Below are 26668 nucleotides of genomic sequence, written 5' to 3'. Positions count from 1 at the left end.
ATTTCTGGTAGTCACATTAAAAAGCTAAAAATTAATTTTAGGGACATATTTTATTTAACCCAATATATGCAAAATGTGATCATTTTAACATATAATGTGTAAAACTTGCTACTGTGTTATTTCCAAGTCTTTTCTTCATATCACATCTTCAGGGTTCCCATGGGTGCTGTACACTCACCACACACCTTGGTTTGGACCAGCCTGGTCACCTGTTCAGCAGCCCCCAGGGCCAGTGGCTACTCTACGGCACAGGCAGGTTCGGGTTCATGGCTGCCCCTTCATTCCAGCCTACCGACTCCACCGTGCAGCAGATGCAGGGGAGACGTTAGGACCTCACCCCCTCACTGCAAGGGCTCTCTCCAAAGACCCCAGGGACATACCGACTGAGAAATTCAGCTGGTCTCTACTCAGGGCTCCTTCTATTTGGGCTTCCAGCAGTCTCTAATTCTGTTCATTTATTGATTCAATGAATCCTTTATGAATCTTTATTATGGGCCAACCATGCCAAGAATTCTTCCAGGTGCTGGGACAACACTGGGGAAAAGTAACACAAGCCTCTGCCTCCAGAGCTTACATGGGGTGGGGGTGGACAATGAAGGAAGTAAGTCAATGTTGGGTTAGCTAGACAAGTGGCTGTGAGAACAGGCTAGCAGGAAGGCTCGCCCTTCAGCAGGGCTCTGAGAGATGTGAAACTCCTCGCTTCTCCCTTTCCTAAGGCTTCAGAGCCCTTTCCTCGAGTTCCCTGACAGTCCCTGTGACCCTGGCTGTGCTGTCTCTGCCTCCCGGGTTCCCCACGACCCCTCCTGAAATGTATGTGTTCCACATGGTCCTAACCCACCTTGTCCATTCCTCCTGGCTCATTCTGAGCTTTTCTGGGCTGCTTCATTTACCCTAGTGGCTTCATGGAGAGTCTCTCCCTGCTCTGTCTCTAACTTGATGTTACTTTCTCAGACCAGGAGCTCAAATTCCCCCTTAGGCATAGGACATGAATATGGCTCCAAAGATCACTATGAAATGTAGATTATTTCACAGAAAAGGAAATAAAAAATTTAAGAGAACTGGCATTAGGGCATAGCCAGAGGTTCTCACTAAAGAGCTATTTCTCTTACCTTCCTAGCAAAGAATTTTCCACTTCCTTAAGGGTCCCACGCAGCGATACTGAGGGGAGGGGACAGCCCTGAAAGCCCCAGACAGTTTTATCAGTTAGCAGGCTGGAAGCACTCTTGGGGTTACCTCGTGCCATGGGTACTGACACAGGCAGGTTTCTGCTCTGAGCAGGCACTCTGCTTGGTGTTCAGTATATTTTCCCATCTAGCAGCTGCTTGCCTGCCCTGAAGGTCCTCAGATAGCCTGATAGAGCCAGAATCCTCAACTTTTTGTAGGAAGGCCACACCAGGCCTCCCCACTATGGGATTCTAAGACTCAATTCAGGCTAGGCATGGTGGCTCAATCCTGTAATCCCAGAACTTTGAGAGGATTGCTTGAGGCCAGGAGTTTGAGACCAGCTTGGGCAATGTAGTGAGACCCTAAAAATTCAAAAATTATCTGGGCATGGTTGTGCATGCCTGTAATCCCCTCTACTCAGGAGGCTCATGTGGGAAGACCACCAGGGCCCAGGAGGCTGCAGTGAGCTCTGATAGCATCACTGTATACCAGCCTGGGTGACAGAGAGAGATTCTGTCTCAAAAAATAAAAAAAGAAGGAAGGAAGGAAGGAAGGAAAGAAAGAAAAAAAGAGAGAAAGAAAGAAACAAAACAACCCCAAAAGCCCCTCTCCCTCAAACCCAAACCAATTCATTTTCCTCTGCAGCAAACTTTCTCTTCCTTCTGTGTTCCCCATCTAGGTAAATAACATCACTCTCTCCTGGTTTCTGGGAATCTGGGCATGGTCATCTTGAATGCCTCTCACTCCTTCAATTCTCCACCATGCAGGTGGCTGTCAGGTTGGCTGGCACGGGCCCATTTGTCTGCAGCTTCACTACTGCTTCCTTCACATGATATTCAAGAGCCACCTTTTTTTTTTTCTTATTTTTTTTTTAGCGGATCACCTGAGGTCAGGAGTTCAAGACCAGCCTGACCAACATGGTGAAACCCAAGAGCCACCTTTCTGTTGTGATTTTCTGACCATTTATTGAATGTAAAAACTGTCCCAATGGCTCTTTTCTGCTAACATAAAACTCAAATCCCTAATCTTGGCATTTGAGGTCAGCAATGATTGGCCCCGACCTGCCTTCCCATCCCCAATTTAGGATGAGCTTCCCTGCTTTCTTGGTCTGGAATGTCCTTGTCCCCATCTTTGCCTACTAACATTCTCTTGCTTCTTCAAACCCGTTTTCTTGAAAACTTCCCAAATCACCCTTGTTGGAACCCATTTTTCCCAAACTCGCTCTTTCACAGAAGCTTGTATTTCTGTTGCAACATTATTTTCCTCTGCTCTGAGTGACCCCATCCCTGCTTCCCCACCAGTTGTCAGACTTCCAAAGGTGTGGGCTGTGTCTTATTCATTGTCCTGGGCTCTACAGTGGCAAGAGCACGCCGGCATTGGGCAGGGCAGGACACCCGGGTGCTTCATGAGGAGAATTCTCCTCTGGGCTATGAAGTTGGCAGCATGCTGTAAGACAGCCTTCAACCAGACTGTGGGAGGAGAGCTCGGTGGGGCACAGAGGAGATGGGTGTTGCCAGTGGGGGTGCTGGTGACTCGACCACAAAAAGCCGGGGAGAATGGGCTCTTACCAGCTTCTTCTCCTTCCTTCATGGACTGCTCTATGGCAGCCCTGATGCAGAGCTCACGGGCCCGGATCCCTGGGATGCTGTTGCTGTCAGACACGGCTTCCAGCACAATGGAGTCAATGCTCAGGCAGGCTGCGTTGTAGTACCTGGCCATGCTGACAGCGCTGGCTGACTTTCCTATCAAAAAGACGAGGGGGTTGAATTTCATGGTGCTCTTATGCTCAGTGTCCCAGCCAGAAGAGGTCTTAAGAACAGAGGTCCCTGCAGTGATCTCTCTGAGTGTCCTGGCTCCTTCTCATGTGGCTGGAGGTAGCAGCAGCAAAGAGAAGGAAGACCCCTGCCTGGAGTCAGGGCTGTGGGTCTGATCCTAACCTTGCCACTGATTCACATGTGCTGTGGCAATCTGCATCCTCACTGAGTTTTCCCTCAGTTACCGTGGAATATCATGCAGCCATAAAAAATGACAAGTTCATGTTCTTTGTAGGGACATGGATGAATCTGGAAACCATCATTCTCAGCAAACTGACACAAGAACAGAAAACCAACATGCAATGGCATGTTCTCACTCACAGGTGGGTGATGAACAATGAGAACACAGGGACACAGGGAGGGGAACATCTCATACTGGGGTAGATTAGGAGGTGGGGGGTCAGGGGAGGGCAGGGACAGCGGAGGGTGGAGTGTTGGGGAGGGCTAACACCGGGAGAAATGCCTGATGTAGGTGACAGGGAGATGGAAACAGCAAACCACCATGGCATATGTGTACCTAAGCAACAATCCTGCAGGATGAGCACATATACCCCAAAGCTTCAAGTACAATTTTAAAAAAAAAGGTTTTTTTTTTTTTTTTTTTTTTTTTTTTTTTTTTTTTTTTTGAGATGGAGTCTTGCTCTGTCAGCCAGGCTAGACTGCCATGGTGCAATCTTGGCTCACTGCAACCCTCACCTTCCTAGTTCAAGTGATTCTCCTGCCTCAGCCTCCCAAGTAGCTTGGATTACAGGCACGCGCCCCCACGCCCAGCTAATTTTGTATTTTTAGTAGAGATGGGGTTTCACCACGTTGGCTAGGCTGGTCTGAAACTCCTAATCTCAAGTGATCCACCCATCTCAGCCTCCCAAACTGCTGAGATTACAGGTGTGAGCCACTGTACCCAGCCTGAATCTGTTTCTTTAAGAAACAGATTCTATCAGGCAATCTTTAAAATACTTTGTAGTTCTTCCTATCTCTGATTCTAATAGGAAGACTTTTTTTGTTTTAAAGAATAACTTCTGTTGATTTCTTTTGTCATTTCAAAGTACTTTCATTAAAAAAAAAAGCAGAAAATTCAGAAATAATAGACAAGAGAAAAGAAAAAAATCTATCCACTCCCTCGGGGATAGTACAGTTAGCCTATGGTTGCTAAGTACACAGGAAACTATGTTATTTGTATTTCTTATAAAAAAAGAAACAGGTTATGTGGCAGGCTGAAAAATGGCTCTCTCAAAGATTTCTACATGTGAATTCCTGGAACCTGCAAATATGTTACCTTCTAGGGTAAAAGAGACTTTGCAGATGTGATTAATTTATAGATCTTGATATGGGGGGTTAGCCTGGATTATCCTACTGGGCGCAATCGAATCACATGGGTCCCCATGAGAGGAGAACAGGAGGGTCGGAGTCAGAGCAGATGATTGACCATGGAAGCAGTAGGAGAGACTGGCAGATGCTATGCTAATGGCTGGGAAGGAGGAGGAAGGAGCCAGGAACCAAGGGATGCTGGCGACATTTCTAGAAGCTAGAAAAGACAAGGAAACAGGTAGTCCCCCAGATCCTCCAAGAGGGAACACTGTCCTGCTGACCCATTTTAGACTTCTGACCTCTGGACCTATGAGTGTAAATTTGCATTTGTGAAGCCAGGAAGTTTGTGGTTACTTGTTATAGTAGCAACAGGACACTAACACAAACTACACATCACGAGCATGGCACTCTTTCTCACGTGAAATGATATCTCATGAACAACTTTCTACTCTTTCAGTACACTTGTATGACACTGGTTTTGTTGTGGTAAAGTATACATAACAGTTATCACTGAAATCATTTGTACATGTATGGCATAGTGGTACTAAGTGCGTTCACACTGCTGTGCCCCCATCACCACCATCCAGCTCCAGAACTCTGCCATCTTCCTGAACTGAAACTCTGTACCCATTAAACCATAACTCTCCAATACTCACCACCCTTCCAGCCCCTTGGAAACCATCATTCTGTTTCTCTTTCTATCTCTGTGAATTTGACCCATCTGGGTACCTCATCTAAGTGGAATCATACAGTACTTGTCCTTTTGGGACTGTCCTATTTCACCTTGCCTAAGGTCCTCAAGGTTCATCCATGTTGTAGCATGTGTCAAAACCTCCTTCCTTTTTAAGGCTGAATAGCATCACATCATACCACATTTTGTTTTTCCATTCACCCACTGATGGCCATTTGGGTTGTTTCTACCTTTTGGCTACTGTGACTAATGCCGCTGTGAACATGGGTACACAAGATGCTATTTTTAATGGGAATAAAATTCACTATATTAATTACTGTGCCTCATTAATCAGTCCCCCGTACTGAATATTGCAATTGCTTTCAAGTTTCTCTGACAGCATACAGTGCTGCAGTGAACATTCAAGCAGTTCATCTTGTTCACATCATTATTTTTCCTAAGAAAGTTTTAGAAGTAGCACTGCCAGGTCAGAGTCTGCACATACATTTCTCTCTCTTTTTAAATAATTTAATGTCTTGCATTTTTTTCTTTAATATATAATTTTTTTTAATTATGGAAAGAATACAAGTTCAAAGAATTCAGAGACGTGTACATTCCAAATAAGGTGTCTTCCCTCGAGCCTTTTTAACCCCCTCTCTGAGGTCAACAATTTAACAGTTTGGGAATAATCCTTAAGTATATGGATTATAAACAAATGAGCCTCTTACTGCCTTCAAAAGTTGTATGTGCTGACTTCACCATAAACAAAAGGGGCAAAAATAACTTATATTCATCAGCCTGACTTTGACATAGACTATTAAGCTGTTCATGAAGATTCTTTGAAAGCTGTAAAGCTCCATAAAAATGCCAGCCTTGTTATTACTGTAGTTCACACTCTAATAGGCTTTTCACCTGCAGATGGAAAGTGAGCCCTCCGCTAGAACAGAGCTGTGGCTCTTTCTAGGTCCGTGCATTTTTGGTGTTAACTCTCCAGCTGTCTGCAGCTTCTGTGGGTCCATCAACCACCTTTCCGATATTCCTTTTAGTGCAACACAAAAATGGCATGAGCCCGCAAGTGATGTGTGTGTTGGGGGGTGTCTTGAAAACATTTCCAATTATGTTCTTCCTTGCCTTGTTTGATTTCTACCTGATCTAGTCTTCTACTTTTTAGGTCCTGGTTTATAACTTCTCAAGGAAAGGTTCTTCAAAGGAAGGGATAATGAATGGTGACATTTTTATATTCCTAGGCCTCTCAGTGATTAGAACATCAAAATGCTCCATAAATGTTGTCTGTGTGAGTGATAGTAATTGCATCAGAACAAGATTTCATGGCCCTTCGTCAAGTAAGCCGAAGCTAAGAGAGGTGGCAGGGCATCCTCCCAATATCCCTCTGCTCTGCCACTTTCTAACTGGGTGACCTTGGACAGATGTCCTTGAATTTCTCTGAATTTCTACCTTCCTATGAGGTAGGGGATATCAAATTCTCTTTTCTGAGTGGATATGAAGTTTAAATAGACAAATGGATGGGAAGGAGCCCTGTAAACTGCAAATTACTATACAAATAAGATTTCTTTCCAATGCAGGTGATTTTGCTCCTTTGGGTTTATGGTGAAGTTAGCATGTGTAATTTTTGAGGTAATAAATTCTTATTAAAGAATCTTTTTTTTTTTTTAAATCAAGGGATCACCCCTTGACTGGTTTATGGTTAGGAAAAATATTCCTTGAGAATATTTAGCATGTGTTGGGAGTTTCTTTTCAATGAAGATTCACACTGCAGATACGGTTATAATTGTGAATGAGAATAGTCATAATAGTAATAATAATAATATCAACAGCTTTTTGTTTGAGTAGTTACTATGTGCCAAGTATTGAGATAAGCATTTTATATAAATGTCCTCATAACTATCCTGTAAAACAGTGTCAATATATCTATAGATAGATGTTATATTAAAATAGATAGTGTCAATGTATCTGTACATAGATGTTATATTAAATTCTCATGACTATCCTGTAAAATAGATAGTGTCAATACCACTTTATGGACAGGGAAACTGATCACAGAGAACTTAGTTAATTTTCCCAAAGGCACACAGTTATAAATGTGTAATCACTACCCTATGTTGTTCTTCAAATAAAGCCATTAGTATTTGCCATAACCACACAGCTGATGTTGCCACCCTGGAAGCTGCAGAGTTACAGAGAAGACATGGCATCACGCGTCTTAACCACCCCTCAGAATTGCTGCGTACCTGACAAGGGTGTCCCATGGACGATAATGGCGATGCCTTTCCGGTTCTTAGCCAGGCGGCCTTCTGCAGAAATGTCAATACCCAGGTGGCGAGCAATCGCTTTGCTCACTGGGTTGTTTTCTACCTCGCCAACTTCCTCCATGGAGTGGCTGTCAATGCTCTGAATCTTGTCAGCTGTAAATTAAAAATATATGTGTGCACACATGGCTACACAGCTGGAATTTACATGGGCACTGATGGAAATGGGAATGAATATTTCCTTTTAAATGCTGTTCTTTTAAATGGCAAACATTGCAGCAGTCCCAACTTGTAGTGTATGACAATGGCTAATAATTTCTTTATACCTAATAAAATTTACAGCTAATAATTTGTTTATAGCTACTAAAATTAAAAAAGCAGATTTTTTGACTCTACTTCTGTTTTAGAGAATCTCTCGCTGAAAAGCAGAAAGGGCATTTGCGTGGAGAGGAGGATGGCTTACAGTGGCAAAATATTAGAAACTGGTGAAATTTGCAGCATTAAAGGAAATAGCTGAACAAATGGTGGCATATTTCTATTATACAATCAATATACAACAGCTATTAAAATGATGATTTTGATATCAGAGACTGGACAACTAGTCTAGACAAATAAGATTGTTTGCCAATATAGGTGATTTCCAATGTCAGTCATCCCAAATGCATTCAGTGTTTTAATACCCAAATCTGTCCTGCTGCTTGTTTTTGTAAATAACGTTGTACTGGAACATAGCCACATCCTTTGATTACACAGTGTCTTTGTCATCGCAGCCACGCTGCAAGGGCAGGGTTAAGTAGTTTCAGCAGGGACCATATGGCCTTCAAAGCCCAAAATATTTACTGTGTGGCCTTTAATGGGAAACGTTTGCCAAACCTTGATTTATCAAATGTGTTGACCTAGAGGAACGTTCCTAATAGAAAAAAGCAAGCTGCAGGATCCCACGTGTATTAACGGTTTGTAGAGTAGTATACAGCCAGATACATACAGTCATCCCAAATACATTCCGTGTTTTAATAAGAAAGGTGGGATGACACTCTGAATTTTGTTCTGTAACTTGATTTCCCATAATACCTCTTGGACATCTTTCCATTTACTTAAATACAGGTCTAGCTCATTCTTTTTAAATAGCTGCTAAATAACTCCCACTTTATGGTTTTGTCACAATTTCACTAGTTCCCTACTGATGGGCATTTAGATGGTTTTCAGGTATTTTCATCCTAAGCACTGTGGTATGCTTTCTTCTCTGTGGGGTGTCCAGGGTCAGCTCTGGAAGAGCCCAGGCGTGGGGAGCAGAGTCGGGGTGTATGGGGTGGGAAGGGCTGCTGGGAGAGACTGGGAGCCACTTGGGGGCTTGTCGGTATAGCCAGGGTGGATTAAATACAGAGCATGGAGCCAGGAATTTCTGTCTTTAATCTTAGTTTTGCCATTACATGCTCCTGACTTAATTTACTCACCTGGTTGATGAGGGCTATGAATGACAACTTAACTCCTTAAAGATCTCCTGAGCCTCGCCCGTGATTCCTATTCTGGGGGCGGGCACATGACAAAGCTGCTTATGCCTTATCAGGGTTCACAATGACCAGCAAACAAAAGGCCCTCATGAGCTCAGTTGCAGTAAATCTAATTTTCTAAATACGGTTCCAACATCTTGTAAAAATAAACATCTTGGAGACAATAAATGCCAGAAAATGGGCCCATAATGGTGGGAAGTCGAGGAGAGAGCTCTCTAATAGCTCAACTGTGGGGAACACTGGGAAGGACGTCCCCACCCCCATAATGTTTCTCCAAACACCTCCCAGTCTGCCAGAATCTTAGCATGAAAGGTTCAGGCCTCCACTGAGTCTAGTTGAAACACAAATAACTGTGGCCAGAATGTACTGTATGCTAAGCTCATCATCTGACTCCCAAGCTCATATCCTAGTGTGAGCGGCAGATCAGAGCTTCTCCACAGGGCAGCTGTGGTAGGTAGGGCAGCACGGGCTGGGAGCCACACTAGGAGGCTTGGAGGAAGTGACAAGGTACTTAATATTGTCTTCCGACTTCTGCTTGGAGAGAATAAGTATCGAAACATTAAAATGCTTGGTTACTTTGGAACATGAGTTTTTCCATGCTGTCATCATCCTCCTCTTCCTCTAGATAGGTTCTGGACTCGATCAACAGGCCGTGCCGCTCTTCCAAGTTGGATGTGACAGAGATCCCTCGGCTCAGCGATGTCCTCTTCGTGCTAGAGGAGGTTCCCTGATCTGATGTGGGCATGTCTTCCTCTTCTGCCAGGGAGCAAACGATGAGAACACAAGGGGAAGAGTTGGGAGGGGCACAAGGGAGATGGGGGCAGAAAAAAAAAAAAAAAAAAAAGATGAAGAGGAGACTCACCATACTGACTTCCATCACCCTGGACTATTCAACCCAAAAAAACAAGAGCTGCAGTCAGTCGGCTATTCCTCAGTTTCTCTGTGCATAGTGTTTCAACATTTTAACATTTGTTTAGGAACCAAAATTATGCATTTGCTTAGAAAATGGGGAAAACTCAGAAGAGCCAAAAGTGATAGAATTCAGCTACAAAAAGAGGTGGAGATAGACAAAGAAATGGCAACAGAGAAGTTCCACTAAACGTTACCACACCAGCACGGGAGAGCTGCAACCTCTCAGATTTTTAATTGTCTGAAACTAAGCTTGGGGTCATATTGCACACACTGACTTGTAGCCTGCTTTCCCCTTTAATTTATCATGAACATTTCCTGTGTCAACGGTAGGGACAGCTACCATTTTGTTAGCCCAACACCTTCCTCATTGATTGCCCATTAATCTATAGCACTTCAGGGTGCAATGGGCTGTGACTACATGAAGTGACCACCCTCTCCTACAGGGCAAGACATTCTCTGTGTCACACAAGGTAGAAATTGAGCCTGAGGAGTTGCGGCTCTCTAATGAATGGTGGCCTTGTGACTTGGGGCTGTGGGCCGTCCCTGGAAGGAAGGGAAGCACAGAAGGATGATCTATCTATAGCATGAGAGCAGAGGGAGTAGACAAAGCTCATCAGAGAGGCACTGGTGAGAAGCAGGGCGTGTGGCTTCCTGAGTTCCCTCTGCACCCACTGATCCTGGCTTAGAACACTGTCCATTGGGCCAAATGGATAAATGAGCCCATAATCATGGTGTGTAAGGACGAGGGCAGCACCAAGGCCTTCTCTGCCCTTGCGAGGTCCTTTGTGCATTGCAGCTCTTGCCACCCCTGCCTTGGGCTGCTAGGCAGTCCCCCTGATGGTGTGTCTCTCCTCGCACTCTCTTCATGACTGTGAGCTCACAAAGGCAGGGATTCATTGCCTTTTCTGATTTTTTTCCCAGAACTTTTTTCACTGATTTTTCCCCCCACCACTTCAGCTCAGTGCTTGCAACACAATGGGTCCTGGTGACGGGCTTAATTGTGTTCCTTCCTAATTCATATGTGGAAGTCCTAACCCCCAGAATCTCAGAATGTGACTGCATTTGGAGACAGGGCCTTTAAAACGGTAATTAAGGTAAGATGAGGTCACGTGGCTGGGTCCTAACCAGTAGGACTGGCGTCCTTATGAGGAGAGGAGATTGGGACACAGACACACACAGAAGGAAGGCCATATGAAGACACAGTGAGAAGACGGCCAACTGCAAGATGGGATTCAGAAGGTCACAACCCTGCTAATACCCAGCCTTGGACTTCTAGCCTCCAGATTTGGGAGAAAAGAAACTTCTGTTGGTTAGGCCACCCAGTCTGTGGTATTTGTGATGGCAGCCCTAGCAAACTCAAGGAACACGACTAGGAGACTGGGTGGGTGGCAGCTGCCTTCTCTCATCTTCTCCTTTTAAGCCAAACTAGTGTCTCTGACTAGCTTCTCTTTCCTACAATGAGACAGGCCCAAGGGCAGGACAAACAACTCCATTCAATCCATTAATGCATTCACTCACACAGCACCCATCTATTGGGTACTATTGGGTCAACTGCTGTTCCATCCACTGGTTTTACTGTGGGGAATATGTGATCGATGCCTTTCTGGGACTTCTTGGCTAGCGGTAGAGGCAGTGTGAAGAAAACAATTGCATGTATGACTGTTACACAGAAGAGAGCAAGTAAGAACAAGGTAGGCACATTTCCAGGATGAGGTTGCAGAGAAGCAAGAAGGAAATGATGCATCCTCATAAGCCACACAGTCCCACAAGTCAACAAGGAACCTTTATGGGCAAGCACACAAGAGCCTCTGGGCACATGATGGGATAACTCAGGCGTGGAGGGCACGATTCTGAGACCATAGGTGATTGGAGTTTGGCCTGAGGACTATGGAGGGGCTGGCCTTTTGCTTGTGTGAATGCCCACCCCCTGCTTTTAGGGCACCAGTTTCTACCGTGTGACACAATACTGTGCACTACCTAGGTCTACCCATAGGAGGCAGTGGTTACCATCATGGACTCTGGAGTCAGAAAGCCCTGGGCTGGAATCCTGATTCTGCCACTTAAAACTGTAGACTTGGCCTCTGAGCTTCAGTTTCTCATCTGTACGTGCAAAGTCCTCAACATGGCATCCAGCAAGTGTTCTTCCATCTATATTAGCTGTTTGGAAGTCATACTACCTCAATTGGGCTCCAGTGACAGCAGAATGTTTTCCAGCCTCCGCATCCATAAAATGCGGATAATGCGACCCATTTCGTAAGCATTAGAAATAAAATGCATGAGGCAGGCAGCACCTGCCTGGCATCTGGCAGGTACTCAGAAATGGGTTGGTCCCACAGCAGGGGTAATTCAGAGGGGTGAAGGCAATGGTTAGTGCCAGGGGTTCCCCATGTTGAGTTCTCACCATTCTCCTGGGCCAGATTCTCCAGATGTTTCGCTCTCATCTGCTCCTCTTTTGACTTCTTCATCTCCTTAAAATACTCGTACAGCTCTGGGGGCAGCTTCTCCCCCGGGTTGCGGGGAGGCAGCAGCAGGGTGTTGTAGGAATCGTAGCCCTTCATCTTCCTCAAGATCTGCTCAAGGGGAGAACGGGAACCCTGTTGGTCTCGCTAGAAATCTCCCTGCAGCTCTAAGTGAGTCTGTGCACTGATTTTGTAAAACTCCTGCTCCTGCCTGAGGCCAAGATTTGTACAAATACTTTCTGGATTTCAAAGAGTGGGGCCCTTTGGAGAGGTCTCAGAAGTAGGGCTGAGCTCTGAGCCTGTGGGGATACATGATCTTTATTTTGCTCCATTTCAGCCTGGGCATTTCAGTGGAAATAAATTTTCTTCTTGTTTTAAGAATAATATGCATTCTTTTCCCTTTTTTCCCCGTGACAAAAGTACAGAACTCCGTTATCTACCTTGAGTGACACATTCATTCTTAAACAATGTTGTGGTTAACAATTTTACACTAAGCAATGTTGTGGTCTCATAAATAGAGGATCCAGGGAAAAAAAGAGGTGAAATGGTATTAAGTACATATGTGTGTGCACGTGTGTGTGGATGTGTATTAGGGCTGCCAGATACAATACAAGATGGCTAGTTTTTTAAATTTGAGTTTCAGATAAACAGTGAATAACTTTTTAGTATAAATATGTCCTGTGTAATATTTGATGCCTACTAAAAATATTTGTTATTTATCTGAAATTCAAATTTAACGAAACAGCCTGTATTTTTTCTCCTGAATCTGGGAATCCTAGTGTGTGTATTTATAAGATAGAGTATAATTAAGTTTTAAAAAGCATTCACTTCTTCTACAACTTGAATTATTGGTATCAAAAATCTGTTTTGTTAGGTAATCCATCTTCAGGATCCCCATTTTTAGTGCTGCCAATAAGCTCATTCTAAAATTTACATGGAAGGGCAAAATGAAAGCATTAGTGAAAAGGAGAAAAAGAAGGGTATTACCCTACCAGATAACAAGCCTTATTAGGAAGCTGTAGTAATAGACAGAGTGGCAATGATGCTGGAACAGACACACTGATCAATGAAATAGAAGCGAGAGCTCAGAGTTGACCCATTTATTTGTGGAGCTGTGATAAAGGATACAGGTATCATAGAGAATCAGTGGGCAAAGGAAGCAATATGCCAAGGAGTGGTTGATGTAGGGCACAAAAGCCTGGCAAACTTGCAGCAACTGGGGCAACTCCAAAGGGCCAACCCGGCTCCAAAGCATCCTGTGCGATTAACTCAAGTCTTTGCTGCCATCTCATCACAGTTAATCATTCTCTGTCCAACTCTGCTGTCCTGTTCTTCACAAGTGTTCCTGAGAGTGCCCCCAAGAAACCTCCCACATGTAAATCTCAAGTCTTAGATTATGCTTTGCACAGAGCCCGACTCTCACTGGAAGGTGCTGTGCCAACAAAAGCCACTAAGGATCTCATAAATTTCTAATGAAAAGACTCCCTCTACACGGGTAGATCACCATTCTGAGAAAAACTTCTGGGAGCAGACTGCAAACTAAGCAGGCTGCCAACACTGGAAGTAAAGAAGACAGAAGATTCAAAGACTGAGTGGAGGAGGGTCCAGAGGAAGCCGAACCCGCTCAGCTAAGCCACCTTCAACTTTCTGATCCACAGAAAGCACGAGATGACAAGTGTTTCTTTTATTATATTTTATTTATTTAGTTAGTTATTTTTTACTTTAAGTTCTGGCTACATGTGCAGATCTTGCAGGATTGTTGCATAGGTATACACATGCCATGGTGGTTTGCTGCCTCCATCCCCCTGTTGCTTACATTAGGTATTTCTCTTAATGTTATCCCTCCCCAATTTCCCTACCCCCTGTTATCCCTCCCCTATCTCCCTGACCCCCAACAGATCCCAGTGTGTCATGTTCCCCTCCCTGTGTCCATGTGTTCTCATTGTTCAACACCCACTTATAAGTGAAAACATGTGGTGTTTGGTTTTCTGTTCTTGTGTCAGTTTGCTGAGAATGATGATTTCCAGAATCATCCATGTCCCTGCAAAGGACATGAACTTATCCTTTTTTATGGCTGCATAGTATTCCATGGTATATACGTGCCACATGTTTTTTTATGCAGTCTATCTTTCATTGGCATTTGGGTTGGTTCCAGGTCTTTGCTATTGTTAACAGTGCCATAATGAACATACGTGTGCATGTGTCCTTATAATAGATTGATTTATAATCCTTTGGGTATATACCCAGTAATGGGATTGCTGGGTCAAATGGTATTTCTATTTCTAGATCCTTGAGGAATTGCCACACTGTCTTCCACAATGGTTGAACTAATTTACACTCCCACCAACAGTGTAAAAGTGTTCCTATTTCTCCACATCCTCTCCAGTGTCTGATGTCTCCAGATTTTTTAATGATCACCATTCTAACTGGTGTGAGATGGTACCTCAATGTAGTTTTGATTTGCATTTCCCTAATGACCAGTGATGATGAGCATTTTTTCCTATGTTCATGGGCCACATAAATGTCTTCTTTTGAAAAGTGTCTGTTCATATCTTTCACCCGCTTTTTGATAGGGTTGTTTTTTTCTTGTATATTTGTTTTAGTTCTTAGTAGATTGTGAATATTAGCCCTTTGTCAGATAGGTAGATTGCAAAATTTTTTTCCCATTCTGTTGGTTGCCAGTTCACTCTAATAATTGTTTCTTTTGCTGTGCAGAAGCTCTTAAGTTTAATTAGATCCCATTTGTCTATTTTAGCTTTTGTTGCCATTGCTTTTGGTGTTTTAGTCATGAAGTCCTTGCCTATGTCTACGTCCTGAATGGTATTGCCCAGGTTTTCTTCTAGGGCTTTTATGGTGTTAGGTCTTATGTTTAAATCTTTAATTCATCTGGAGTTAATTTTTGTATAAAGTATAAGGAAGGGGTCCAGTTTCAGCTTTCTGCACATGGCTAGCCAGTTTTCCCAACACTATTAAACAGGAAATCCTTTCCCCATTACTTGTTTTTGTCTGGTTTGTCAAAGATCAGATGGTTGTAGATGTATGATATTGCTTCCGAAGCCTCTGTTCTGTTCCATTGGTCTATATCTCTGTTTTGGTACCAGTACCATGCTGTTTTGATTACTGTAGGCTTGTAGTATAGTTTGAAGTCAGGTAGTGTGATGCCTCCAGCTTTGTTCTTTTTGCTTAGGATTGTCTTGGCTATGTGGACTCTCTTTTGGTTCCATATGAAGGTTGAGGTGGTTTTTTCCAGTTCTATGAAAAAGGTCAATGGTAGCTTGATGGGGATAGCACTGAATCTATAAATTGCTTTTGGCAGTATGGCCATTTTCATGATATTGATTCTTTCTAAGCATGAGCATGGAAGGGTCTTGACTTTTTATCCAATTTGCCAGTCTGTGTCTTTTGATTGGGGCATTTAGCCCACTTACATTTAAGGTTAAAATTGTTATGTGTGAATTTGTTCCTCCCATTTTGATAGTAGCTGGTTGTTTTACCTGTTAGTTGACTCAGTTTTTTCATTGTGTTGATGGTCTTTACCATTTGGTACATTTTTGCAGTGGCTGATACTGGTTGTTCCTTTCCATGGTTAGTGCTACCTTCAGGAGCTCTTACAAGGCAGGCCTGGTGGTGACAAAATCTCTCAGCAATTGCTTGTACATAAAGGATTTTATTTCTCCCTCACTTATGAAGCTTAGTTTGTCTGGATATGAAATTCTGGGTTGAAAGTTCTTTTCTTTAAGGATGTTGAATATTGGCCCCCAGTCTCTTCTGGCTTGAAGGGTTTCTGCTGAGACATCTGCTGTGAGTCTGATGGGCTTCCCTTTGTGGGTAACCTGACCTTTCTCTCTGGCTGCACTTAACATTTTTTCCTTCATTTCAACCCTAGTGAATCTGACGATTATGTGCCTTGGGGTTGCTCTTCTTGAGGAATATCTTTGTGGTGTTCTCTGTATTTCCTGGATTTGATTGTTGGCCTGACTTGTTAGGTTGGGGAAGTTCTCCTGGATAATATCCTGAAGTGTTTTCCAGCTTGGAAATATTCTCCCCGTCACATTCAAGTACACCAATCAAACATAGTTTAGGTCTTTTCACATAATCTCATATTTCTTGGAGGCTTTGTTCATTTTTTTTTTACTCTTTTTTTCTCTGATATTGCCTTCTCATTTTATTTCATTGAGTTGGTCTTCAATCTCTGATAGCCTTTCTTCAGCTTGATTGATTCAGCTATTGAAACTTGTGTATGCCTCACGAAGTTCTCGTGTTGTGTTTTTCAGCTCCTCAGGTTGTTTAAGTGCTCTCTAAGGTGGTTATTCTAGTTAGCATTTTGTCTAACCTTTTTTCAAGATTCTTAGTTTCTTTGCATTGGGTTAGAACATGTTCTTTTAGCTCATGGCAGTTTGTTTTTACCTACCTTCTGAAGCCTGCTTCTGTCAATTCATCAAACTCATTATCCATCTGGTTTTCTTCTCTTGCTGGCAAGGAGTTGTGATCCCTTGGAGGAGGAGAGGCATTCTGGTTTTTGGTGATTTTATGTTTTTTGCACTGTTTTTTGCCCATCTTCCTGGATTTACCTACCTTTGGTCTTTGAAGTTGGTGACCTTCGGATGAGGTCTCTGAGTGGATGTCCTTTCTGTTGATGTTGAAGCTATTTCTGTTTTTTAGTTTTCCCTCTAACAGTCCCTCTGCTGCAGGACTGCTGGAGGTTCACTCCAGACCCTGCTTGCCTGGGAATCACCTGCAGAGGCTGCAGAACTGTAAGGGTTGCTACCTATTCCTTCTTCTGGTATCTTTGTCCCAAAAGGGTACCCGCCAGATGTCAGCCAGAGCTCTCCTTTATCAGGTGCCTCTTTGGCTATACAGGGGTCAGGAAGCCATTTGAGGAGGCAGTCTGTCCCTAATTAGAGCTCAAGTGCTGTGCTAGGAGGTCCATTGTTCTGTTCAGAGCTGCTGGGCAGGGATGTTTGAGTCTGCTGCAGTGGAACTTATAACCACCTCTTCTCCCAGGTGCTCTGTCCCAGGAAGGTAGGGCTTTATTTATAAGTCCCTTCCATGCTGCTGCCTTTTTCCAGAGATGCCCTGCCCAGCAAGGAGGGAGTCTAGTCACAGTCTGCTTGCAGAAGCGTTGCTGAGCTGCACGGGCTCTGTCCAGCTGCCGTGTGAACTTCCTTGTGGTTTTGTTTACACTGGTAAGGTTAGTACTGTCTTGGTAACGGTGGGCTGCCTCGGTAATGGCGGATGCCCTTCCCCTACTCCAAGCTCGACTGTCCAGGGTCGAGCTCAAACTGCTGCATTGGCTGCAAAACTCTCAAGCCAGTGTGTTTCAGATTCCTGGTCTTTGTGGGTGTGGGACCCGCCAAGCCAGATCACCTGGCTCCCTACCTTCTTTTTCAGGGGAATGTGCATCTCTGTCTTGCAGGCATTCCAGGCACCAGTTATTGATATATCTATTTTGAAGCTATTTTATTAATTTGATTTTTTAAAAATTTTGTTTATTTTGAGACAGGGTTTCACTCTGTCATCCAGATTTGTGCGTGTTTTTGTGCTGGAAACTCATGGCGCTTGTTGGCTGGCGGGAATCTCCTGGTCTGTGGGCCATAAAGACAGTGGGAGAAGCACAGTATCTGAACCAGAGTACTGGAGTGGCTGAAAAAGCCCCCATTCACCTTTGTTGGGTGGGGGGGGAGGTCCTCCAGTTCGCTGGGCTTCCTGGGTGAGGCAGCGCCCCACCCTGCCTTGGCTTGCACTCCTTGGGCTACACTCACTTTCCAACAAGTCCCATTGAGATGCGCCTGGTACCTCGGTTGGAAATGTGGTGATCACTTGCCCTCTGCATTGCTCTCACTGGGAACTGTGCTCTGGAGCTGTTCCTATCTTGGTGGAGCTCAAGTGTTTATTGTTTTAAGTTACTAAGTTTGGCCATCTTGGCAGAGCTCAAGTGTTTATTGTTTTAAGTTGCTAAGTTTGGGGCTAATTTGTTATGCAGCAAAAGATAACTAACACAACACTGAGCTTCATGAACAGCAATACCTTATGAGGAAACAATGGAGCAACATATTTACAATAGCCAAATGAAGAAAATGTAAGTCAAGAATATTGTATCTGATCTTCAAAAGTCACAGATAAATGGTTGCAAATGTTTGAATACTCAGAGAATATCATTCCCATGATCCCTTCCTGAGAAACCCACTAGAGAATGAACTGTAGATATCCTAGAAGTAATTGGAGAAGCTTCATTATAAGGATTGATGTTGGACTCTGAATATGCCTAAGTGTAAAACTAAGACTCCATGATGGAAATTAAGTCCTGACATCTTAATACTATAAGCTCTGACAATATAGATAAAATACAAGTAGCAAACATGGGGGAAGCTTACACGAGATGACTACCCAGTTGGTATTCAGTGGAAATAAAAGAATGCAATTTTAAATTAGAGGATGGAAAGGGGAGAGGGAAAAAGAGATTACTAGCTAATTTTAATATTGCTCACAGAAGGGAATTAAGAGGCAGTTTCAAAGAGTAGGGCACTAAGGTTATTAGACAAAGGTGTAGCTCAAGGTAGGGCATCAGGCTGGGGAGCATGAAAAGTGGATCTGGGGAAGCAGCTGGAACACAGCACAGAGGCATCACCGTGCTTGTGGATAATAGGACTCAGTAGTCCAATTATTAATATGGTTAGTAGGAATATTGATATCACTATTTTGAAGCTATTTTATTAGTTTGATTTTTAAAAAAATTTATTTTGAGACAGGGTCTCACTCTGTCACCCAGGCTGGAGTGCAGTGGTATGATCTTGGTTTACTGCAGCCTCCACCTCCCAGGCTCAAGTGGAACTCCCACCTCAGCCTCTCAAGTAGTTGGAACTACAGGCATGTGCCACCATGTCCAGCTAAATAATAATAATAATAATAATTATTATTATTATTATTTATTTATTATTATTATTTTGTAGATAGAGTTTTGCTACGTTGCCCAGGCTGGGCTCAACCTCTTGAGCTCAAGCAATCCTCCTGCCTTGGCCTCCCAAAGTGCTGGGATTACAGGTGTGTGCCACTGTGTCTGGCTAAATGTATATTTTATAAGATAAATCGATAAGTAAGTTTATAGTCATGATTTTCAAGAGAAAGAAGAAAGAAATGTATTATTAAAGAACTGAGATAAAATCCTATCATCTTAAATTGGAATTTGAAACACAATTGTACATTGCGATTTTTTTTCACCCTTAAAAATCTAATTATTTTCTAATTATTTTGACTAAAAAGACCTAGAAAGTCATAATCCAGTGGTCCAGACTGTGATCTGTAAATGCCATTTCATACTAAAAGGGCTCCCTGGAGACATGACTGACTCTAGGTCTGGGCAGGAAATGCACCTGTCAAGTCTAGGACATCTTAGGAGTGTCTTCCCTGCCAGTGGGTAGCAAGACCTCACCTCCCTCCAAACCTGTCAGTAAAGACCATGTAGGAAGCCTGGACTTCAAAGTCCACGTGGTGGTAAAGAAGTGTTCCTCCTCCTCTCTGCTGGGGTGGTATCAGATGAGGTCTAATGGAATGTCAGAACTTTTGCCATTACCCAGTGGTCCTGGATAGTATGGCTACCCCTCTATTTTTCCATGCAGAGTCAGTGGAGGCCATGTGGAGAGTAGTAATGAGGCACTCCTGGCCCTCCCAGCCAGGAAGGTATCAACTGAGGCCTTGTGGAGAGCCAGAAATACCTTCTCCTGTCCAGCAGTAATGAAGAGCCCCTCCTACTGTTTGTCAAAGAAGGCCAAGGAGGGAACCTAGACTATTACCCACATCTGTCAGTAAGAAGAGAGTGCCCCCATCCCCCTTGCCCATGTCATTTCAGAAAAGGCCAGTTAAAACAGAAAATTTAAATAAGGTCCAGAGTCTCATAACGCAATACTGAAAATATACAGGTTTGAACTAAAAATCCTTCATCATAGTAACAACCAGGAAAATTTCAGCTTGAATGATAACAGAAAATGAATAGATTAGTTGAAGCAACTAATATCACTTCAAGATAACAGTGATATTAGTTATCTTGCAAAGATTCTAAAGCAGCCATCATTGTAACAATGAACAATTTAGTGAACAATTATGAGCATATATGAAGCAAATAAAAAAAGTCTTAGGAAAGAAACACAACATATAAAAAAGAACCAAATAAAAATTCTACAACTTAAATATACAGTTACCAAAATAAAAACTCAATATATGGGCAGAATAAAATGGATAGAGAAGAGAAGTGGTGAACTTGAAGATAAAATAACAGAAATTACTTAATCTGGATAACAGAGAAAATAGACTTAAAAAAAAGAAAAGAGCCTCAAATAACTGTAAAACTGTAACAAAACATCTAATATAAGTGTCATTTGAGCCCTGGAAGGAGAGTAGAAAGAGCATGAAGCTGAAAAAGTACTCAAATGAATAATGCCTGAGAAATTTCCAAATTGGAAAGAAGATAAAAATCAACAGATTCAAGAAACTCACCAAGTCCCAAACTGAATAAACCAAAAGAAATTTATGCCAAGGAAACATTATAGTCAAAATTCTGTAAACAAAGGCACAGAAAAATTCCTGAAAGCAGTGAGAGAGAAGTGAAATCTTCCTTATAAAGGAAAAAAAAATTCAAATGACATTGAATTTCTCATCAGACCATGGAGGTAAGAAGAAAGTGGCATATTTTTCAAGGGATGAAACACTGTCAGCTCAGAATTCTATATCCAGTGAACAAATCCTTCAAGTATGAGGGGGGAAATCAAGATGAGGGAAAACTAAGAAATTTCTATCAGCAGGTGTACCCTAATGGCAGAGCTAAAGGTAGCTCTCTAAACAGAAAGTTAATAAAAGAAATCTTGGCACATCAGAAAGGAAGAAAGAACAGAAAAAGTAAAAAGAGAGACAAATATAATACATTTTCCATTTCCTCTAGGGTTTTCAAATGTATGTTTGGCATATTAAACAATAATTATAGTGCTAGATAATATAAGAAAAATATTTAAGACAGTGACATTAAAAATGAGAAGGCTGAAGGGAATTAAATGGGGGAAAATTTTCTAAATTATACTAGAACTGGTAAAATGTCAATACCAGTTGATTATAATGTTATATACAGATAAGGTAACACCTATGGCAACAACTAAAGAAGCTACACAAAGATATACACCCAGAAAACATTCCGGGTAAATAAAAATGGAATTTTAAATAATGTTGAAGCAACTGACAGGAAAGTAGGAAAAAGCAAACAGACCAAAAAACAACAGAACATACAATTAAGTCCTCTTGAGTCCTGACATAGCAATAATTAAACTAAATGTAAATAGTATAAATACATCAACTAAAGTCAGAGATTGGCAGAGTATATTTTAAAAAATGACCCAATTACATGCTGTCTACAAGTAACTCAACTTCAAATATAATGATATTGGCAAGTTGCTACATACGGTTCTTTACTGTTTGAATTTTAACCATGAACATGCATTAGTTTTTCAACTAGTTGCTTAAAATGTATAGGATTCTACTCAGGTCAAGGGAAGTAGGTCAGGAAAGGCTATAGAGAAGTAATCACTAAATTGACAAGGAAGAATTCAATGGGGAAAAGGTGGGAAAGGCCAGGAGGTTGTCATTTCATGCAGAGAAAAGAGCGTGAGTACATAGCAGGGTCCAGCACATGTGGAAAAATAGAGTTTGGCTTTGGCCTCTGCTCACCTTTTCTTCTATGAGATATTGCTGATCAAATTCTAAGGAATAAAATTCAATGGGGAAGTCACAGGGATTCTTCACTGTCACCTCGGCCTCATCTCCAGGTGCACAAAGTAGCAGTGGCCCCAGGTCCAGGACTGAAGGACTAAATTCCAGGCGTGGCTCTAGACCTTGCCCATATACCAGCAGTGTAAGCTTTTGAGCACTCTGGGCAATCTGAAACATCAGGGTTTGGCTGTAGAATTTCTGGAAAACATAAAAACAAAACAAGCATCTGAATTTATTTCTATTATATGGCATGTAAAACAAAACGCCGCCAAGAGGAAAAAACTTATCTATTTAGGTTGAGAGAGGTAAGTTATTATAAAATTGCATAAGAGTAATTGATATTACTAGATTAATATCAGTACTGGGTATTTAGCATGCCAGGCATTGTACCAAGTGATAGATGTAAAATAAATTCTGAGTATCTAGCATTGTAGCACTTGTATCAAGTGCTTCATTATTTGTAGCAAGCCCTCTGAGTGTCACTGTTATATCCTTCAGATCTTTCAGTGTGCTCAGACTTCCAGCTGCCACAGTCTGTACCTCTGGGCCTGAAGGTTCTCATTTCATGAACCCTGCTGCCTATGGGAAGGGGAAGGCAGGGCAGAAATGCCAGGGAAGTAATACTGTCTGGAAGTAGTTCTCAAGCAATGACTCTAGGGATTTATTGTAAAAAGACTCCAGCTCCCTTGCTCCTGATTAGTGATGATTCTAAAGTGCGTGTTTAGTGTATTTTCCCAGAGCTTGTCAGAATGCCAGGGTTAGGGCATTCAGGTCATCAGGTACAATTACAATCAGATACTGGATATTAGTGATAACACAACTACTTACACGTTTTCTCAAAATGGTACCAAAATCTATGTTCTATCCCATAGTTCCTAATCTGATTTCACTGGGGAACCTATTAAACATGCAGATCCTCAGATTCCATCCCTAGAAATCCTGACTCCCTAGAGGCAGAGTAAGATTTAGCATTTTTAACCAGATGCCTAGGTTATTCTGGTATAGCTGGACTTGTGGCTTGGTGTGAGTGGAAATTGTGCAAATCACAATGTGAAGACTTTCTATCTTAGCTTTCAGGGGAAAAAGCAAACGGATGGAATGTATACAGACACACACACAGAAATATCTATTGCTGGACACAATAAGATAACTTATTGGCTAAGAGGGGTTTCTGTATAGCTATTGGCTTAGTACCTTATGATTCAAACTTCTATATTTTAATTACTCCTTATGGAAATCTTTCTAAAATATTTCGTTCATTTTCTTGAACATGCTACAATGTCTAAGAATTGTTGGTGTGGATGTCAGCGATTTCTTGGCACTGTTGATATTGATGACGATGCAGATATGGATTGCATGGATTGTAGGACTAACCAATTCCTTGTATAGAGATAACATATTTCTCTCTTATTTGACTTTGACCAATTCCAACTCAACATTCATGAAACTGCTTGCACAAATCCATTATTTTTATGACATTTCTCTCATTAAGTAATGGGAAAAAAAATTCACAATCTTTTTAATCTCTTTAAGAATGATAAACATATTATTAATTTTCTTTGAAACAAACTGGGGAGATTTTGATAATGATAAAAACATGGGTTTTATTTTAGAATGAGATATGAAGTCGTTTGCTTTTTCTCTTTTTCACTGAAGGTGTTTAAGCATTTTCTCGAAGCCATTACCAGGAAAATGGGAGTTAACCACAGCTCTTCTATAAAACACACATCGATTTTCCTGTTAAAAGAACAGAATAGAGAAAAAGATATTTCCCAAATGCCTTAGGCTTTGAACAAAAGTCTTCATGGTACAACCTCTTGAGGTTCTTTCTGGTTCTAGAATCTTATTAACTTTACTGTGTTCCTGGTCAGAAGTAGTTTGAGTTGATAATGTTCACAAAAGAAACATTTATGAAGCTGTGGGTGGCCACATACCGGGATGTACTTTTCATGACTACTGAAGATAATGGTTAATAGTTATTGAGAGACTTACTATACATAGAGCAGCATGCTGTGTACTTTATTCAATGCTGTGCATTGAATCTTCAAAATGATTTTAGAAGGTAGTCATTACAGGTTGACAATATCTTATCTGAAACCCAGGGGCCAGATACTTTCAAATTCAGATTTTTAAAAATAGTAAGCACAGTGCATATACCATTTGTTACCTAATACCTTTAGCAGGGTCTTAGGCATTTCCCCCATACTCAAACACATTAATATTTGTTGGCAATGTTTGACTCTGAAGACAAAATGGTATAAATAAAGGTTAAATGGTCTCACGTCAGTTCAGACAAGACTTTTCTGCCAAATGAGTTTTTGTCCGAAACATATGAAATCTCAAACCCCCCACCCCCAGTTTTAGTTCTTATTGGGTTTCAGAATTTCAATAAGGGACTGTTGATATGCAATATTATTATTTTTTCTTTTATCTATGAGTGAACTGAGGCTGAATGAGGCTAAGTAATTTCCTCAAAGACACACAGCATGGAAGTATGCAGAGGCAGAAGGCTACTAAACCAGGCCTGCTGTTAATAATTGATGTGTTAGTCTGATGATTCCAGACCACTAGGCCACACAGCTCCTATGTGAACCAGAAGTGCTTGAGATGCCATATTCAGAAAAGCAAGGCACAAGTCACTCAAAGCTTCCCTTGACACCCAGACAAGCATGGACTTGAGTAAAGCTCAAAGAGGTCCAGATAACCTAAATGAAGCCACGTTTCTTTAAAGCTTACCTCTTCTTTTGGCATGAATTTTACTTGCACGTTGGACTTCTCACCAGGATCCAAGACTCCAGAAATGGGCTGGATCTCAAAGATCCGTGTCTTGGGCTTTAATTCTGCACGCAGTTTCTGTCTTAAGTATTTTGGCATGTGTTTCTTCAGCTGGTTGACAAATATTAGACAATCAGATCATCCTCTATGGAAAATGAACTCATTCACCTTCCACTCACACAACCCACATTTCCTGAATACCTCTTAGGTGTCAGGGAAAGTGTAGATACCAGAGGTACAAAGATGACACCCGACAGCATGGCTTGACAGGACCTCAGGGGCTGGGATAAGGGCCTAGATTTTATTAAGGAGGCAATGGTTGCCAATGCAAGTCTTTGAGCTGGAGATTGAAATGATGAGTGCAAAGGCCTAGACTTACAAATCTGACTGAAATGGCGATGGAGAAAGGACGATCAATGGGCCACAGCTCCTTTACCTTGTCAATAGGCTTTTGGCTGTGGACAAACCATTCACAAGGGACTTGGAGATGATTGGAAAGCTGAATAGTTTCCACCAGGCATTGTCCACACTGAATTGTGGCAAAGTCCACTTTTTCACGAGAGAGAGTCATGGTTGGAATGATCACCTTGGCTTGAAGACAGATGTGAACTGTTGGCCCTCCAATCACCTAGGGGAGGTATAAACTAAAGTTACCATGTGACATGGGGTTGGGGAAAGGAAGAATCATAGCTCTGACATAATAACTGGATCATCCCAGGGGCCATCAGCAAGCAGAGCAGGAAACCTGCAGGGCTGGGTGGGCCCAGTGGTGCCTCATACCTTGATGGGCAGAATGACTTCTTTGCTTCCAACAGGTAGATTGGCCCCCTGTGGGTCAAATCTCACTTCAAATGTTTCTGTTTCACAGTAAGGCAGATTCTTTACACGATCTAGCTCAGTACTGAATCCTGGACCAAGACAAAAAAATATCTAGGTGGGAAAGAGAAACAGCAAACAAGAACTACTCTAGAGAAAGCCCCTACTGGGTCAGAAGGATGGCTCAGAGGATCACTGAATAGCCCAAGAATCCTTTTAGCTGGTCGCAGAGGCACAAATGCTGCTCCAGGAGGACAGTACTGATGGGTTCCTTGTGAGAAATGACCAAGTACAATAGGAAAGGGCCTCGCCAGCCTGGTTACCTGTCTCATGAAGGACACGCTTGTCTGCGTGGAACGACACTGGAAACTGACTGGTGTTGGTGATTTTGATGATGTGGGTTCGGACTTCACCAAGGATGATGTAGCCAAAGTCCAGGATGTACTCTGGCAGCTGGACTCTGAAATGGTTAATAGTCCTTACTAGTCACTTTCAAACCTGGAAGGCTACTTTTCAAAAGTGAGAGAGCCTGACTTTTTTTTTTCTATCTCCTGTGTACAGTTTTATTCTCTAGAGTGGAGAACAATGAACGGCTACCCAAATGGAGACTAGAAACAACGTAACTCCCCCAGAATTCACACCGTTGTTTGGGCCATTTTCTCAGAACATGTTCAGCATGGGCCCCCGTGGACCTGAACCGGGGCCTGTTTATTAGACACAGCTCTAATGTTCTCACTTTAAGAGGCAGAAACCTGCCCAGTTGGCTTGATGCTAGGGCATGGCAGATAACTGAGGTGAGTGGATTTCATTTCTAGATGATCAGCTGGTGTTTCAGAAGCGCTCTGCATGAGGCAGCACTGCCTGCTCTGCTGCATTCTGAAACAAGCACAGCACAGAAGGGCAGTCACTGGAAACCACTCACTTGGCCAGTTTGCGGCGATTCCGATGGCTGAAGCAGGTGTCTGTGGGGTCAGGGGTGATCGTTTTCTGATGTTCTAGGACATAGCTTTGGACAATAAGTCTCTCTACTTCCATCTGGAGAGGAGAACTTATCTGAAGCAAGAGAAGGGCAAGTCAGCAAATTCTTTTTTTGTTTTTTGTTTTTTTTTTTTTGAGACGGAGTTTTCGCTCTTGTTACCCAGGCTGCAGTGCAATGGCGCGATCTCGGCTCACCGCAACCTCCGCCTCCTGGGTTCAGGCAATTCTCCTGCCTCAGCCTCCT

The 26668-nt window shown here is 42.4% G+C and overlaps 1 protein-coding gene across 1 annotated transcript in view; it reads right to left on the bottom strand.

Moving 5' to 3' along the window:
* LOC108294393 (hydrocephalus-inducing protein homolog) overlaps positions 1-26668 on the bottom strand; it is a 186004-nt gene that overhangs the window by 137702 nt on the left and 21634 nt on the right. The window contains exons 8-17 of the mRNA XM_017516259.2: positions 26369-26494; positions 25770-25906; positions 25411-25538; positions 25067-25258; positions 24592-24741; positions 21814-22053; positions 12048-12216; positions 9311-9490; positions 7206-7379; positions 2733-2906 (exon numbers count right to left, since the gene is read on the bottom strand). Of these exons, the coding sequence (XP_017371748.2) occupies positions 2733-2906; positions 7206-7379; positions 9311-9490; positions 12048-12216; positions 21814-22053; positions 24592-24741; positions 25067-25258; positions 25411-25538; positions 25770-25906; positions 26369-26494 (1670 nt within the window). The remainder of the gene's footprint in view (positions 1-2732; positions 2907-7205; positions 7380-9310; positions 9491-12047; positions 12217-21813; positions 22054-24591; positions 24742-25066; positions 25259-25410; positions 25539-25769; positions 25907-26368; positions 26495-26668) is intronic.

This window comes from Cebus imitator, unplaced genomic scaffold, assembly GCF_001604975.1.
Source record: "Cebus imitator isolate Cc_AM_T3 unplaced genomic scaffold, Cebus_imitator-1.0 Scaffold577, whole genome shotgun sequence".
Lineage (NCBI taxonomy): Eukaryota > Metazoa > Chordata > Mammalia > Primates > Cebidae > Cebus > Cebus imitator.
Note: the sequence above shows the minus strand (reverse complement) of the source record. Positions and strands in the feature narration are given on the sequence as shown.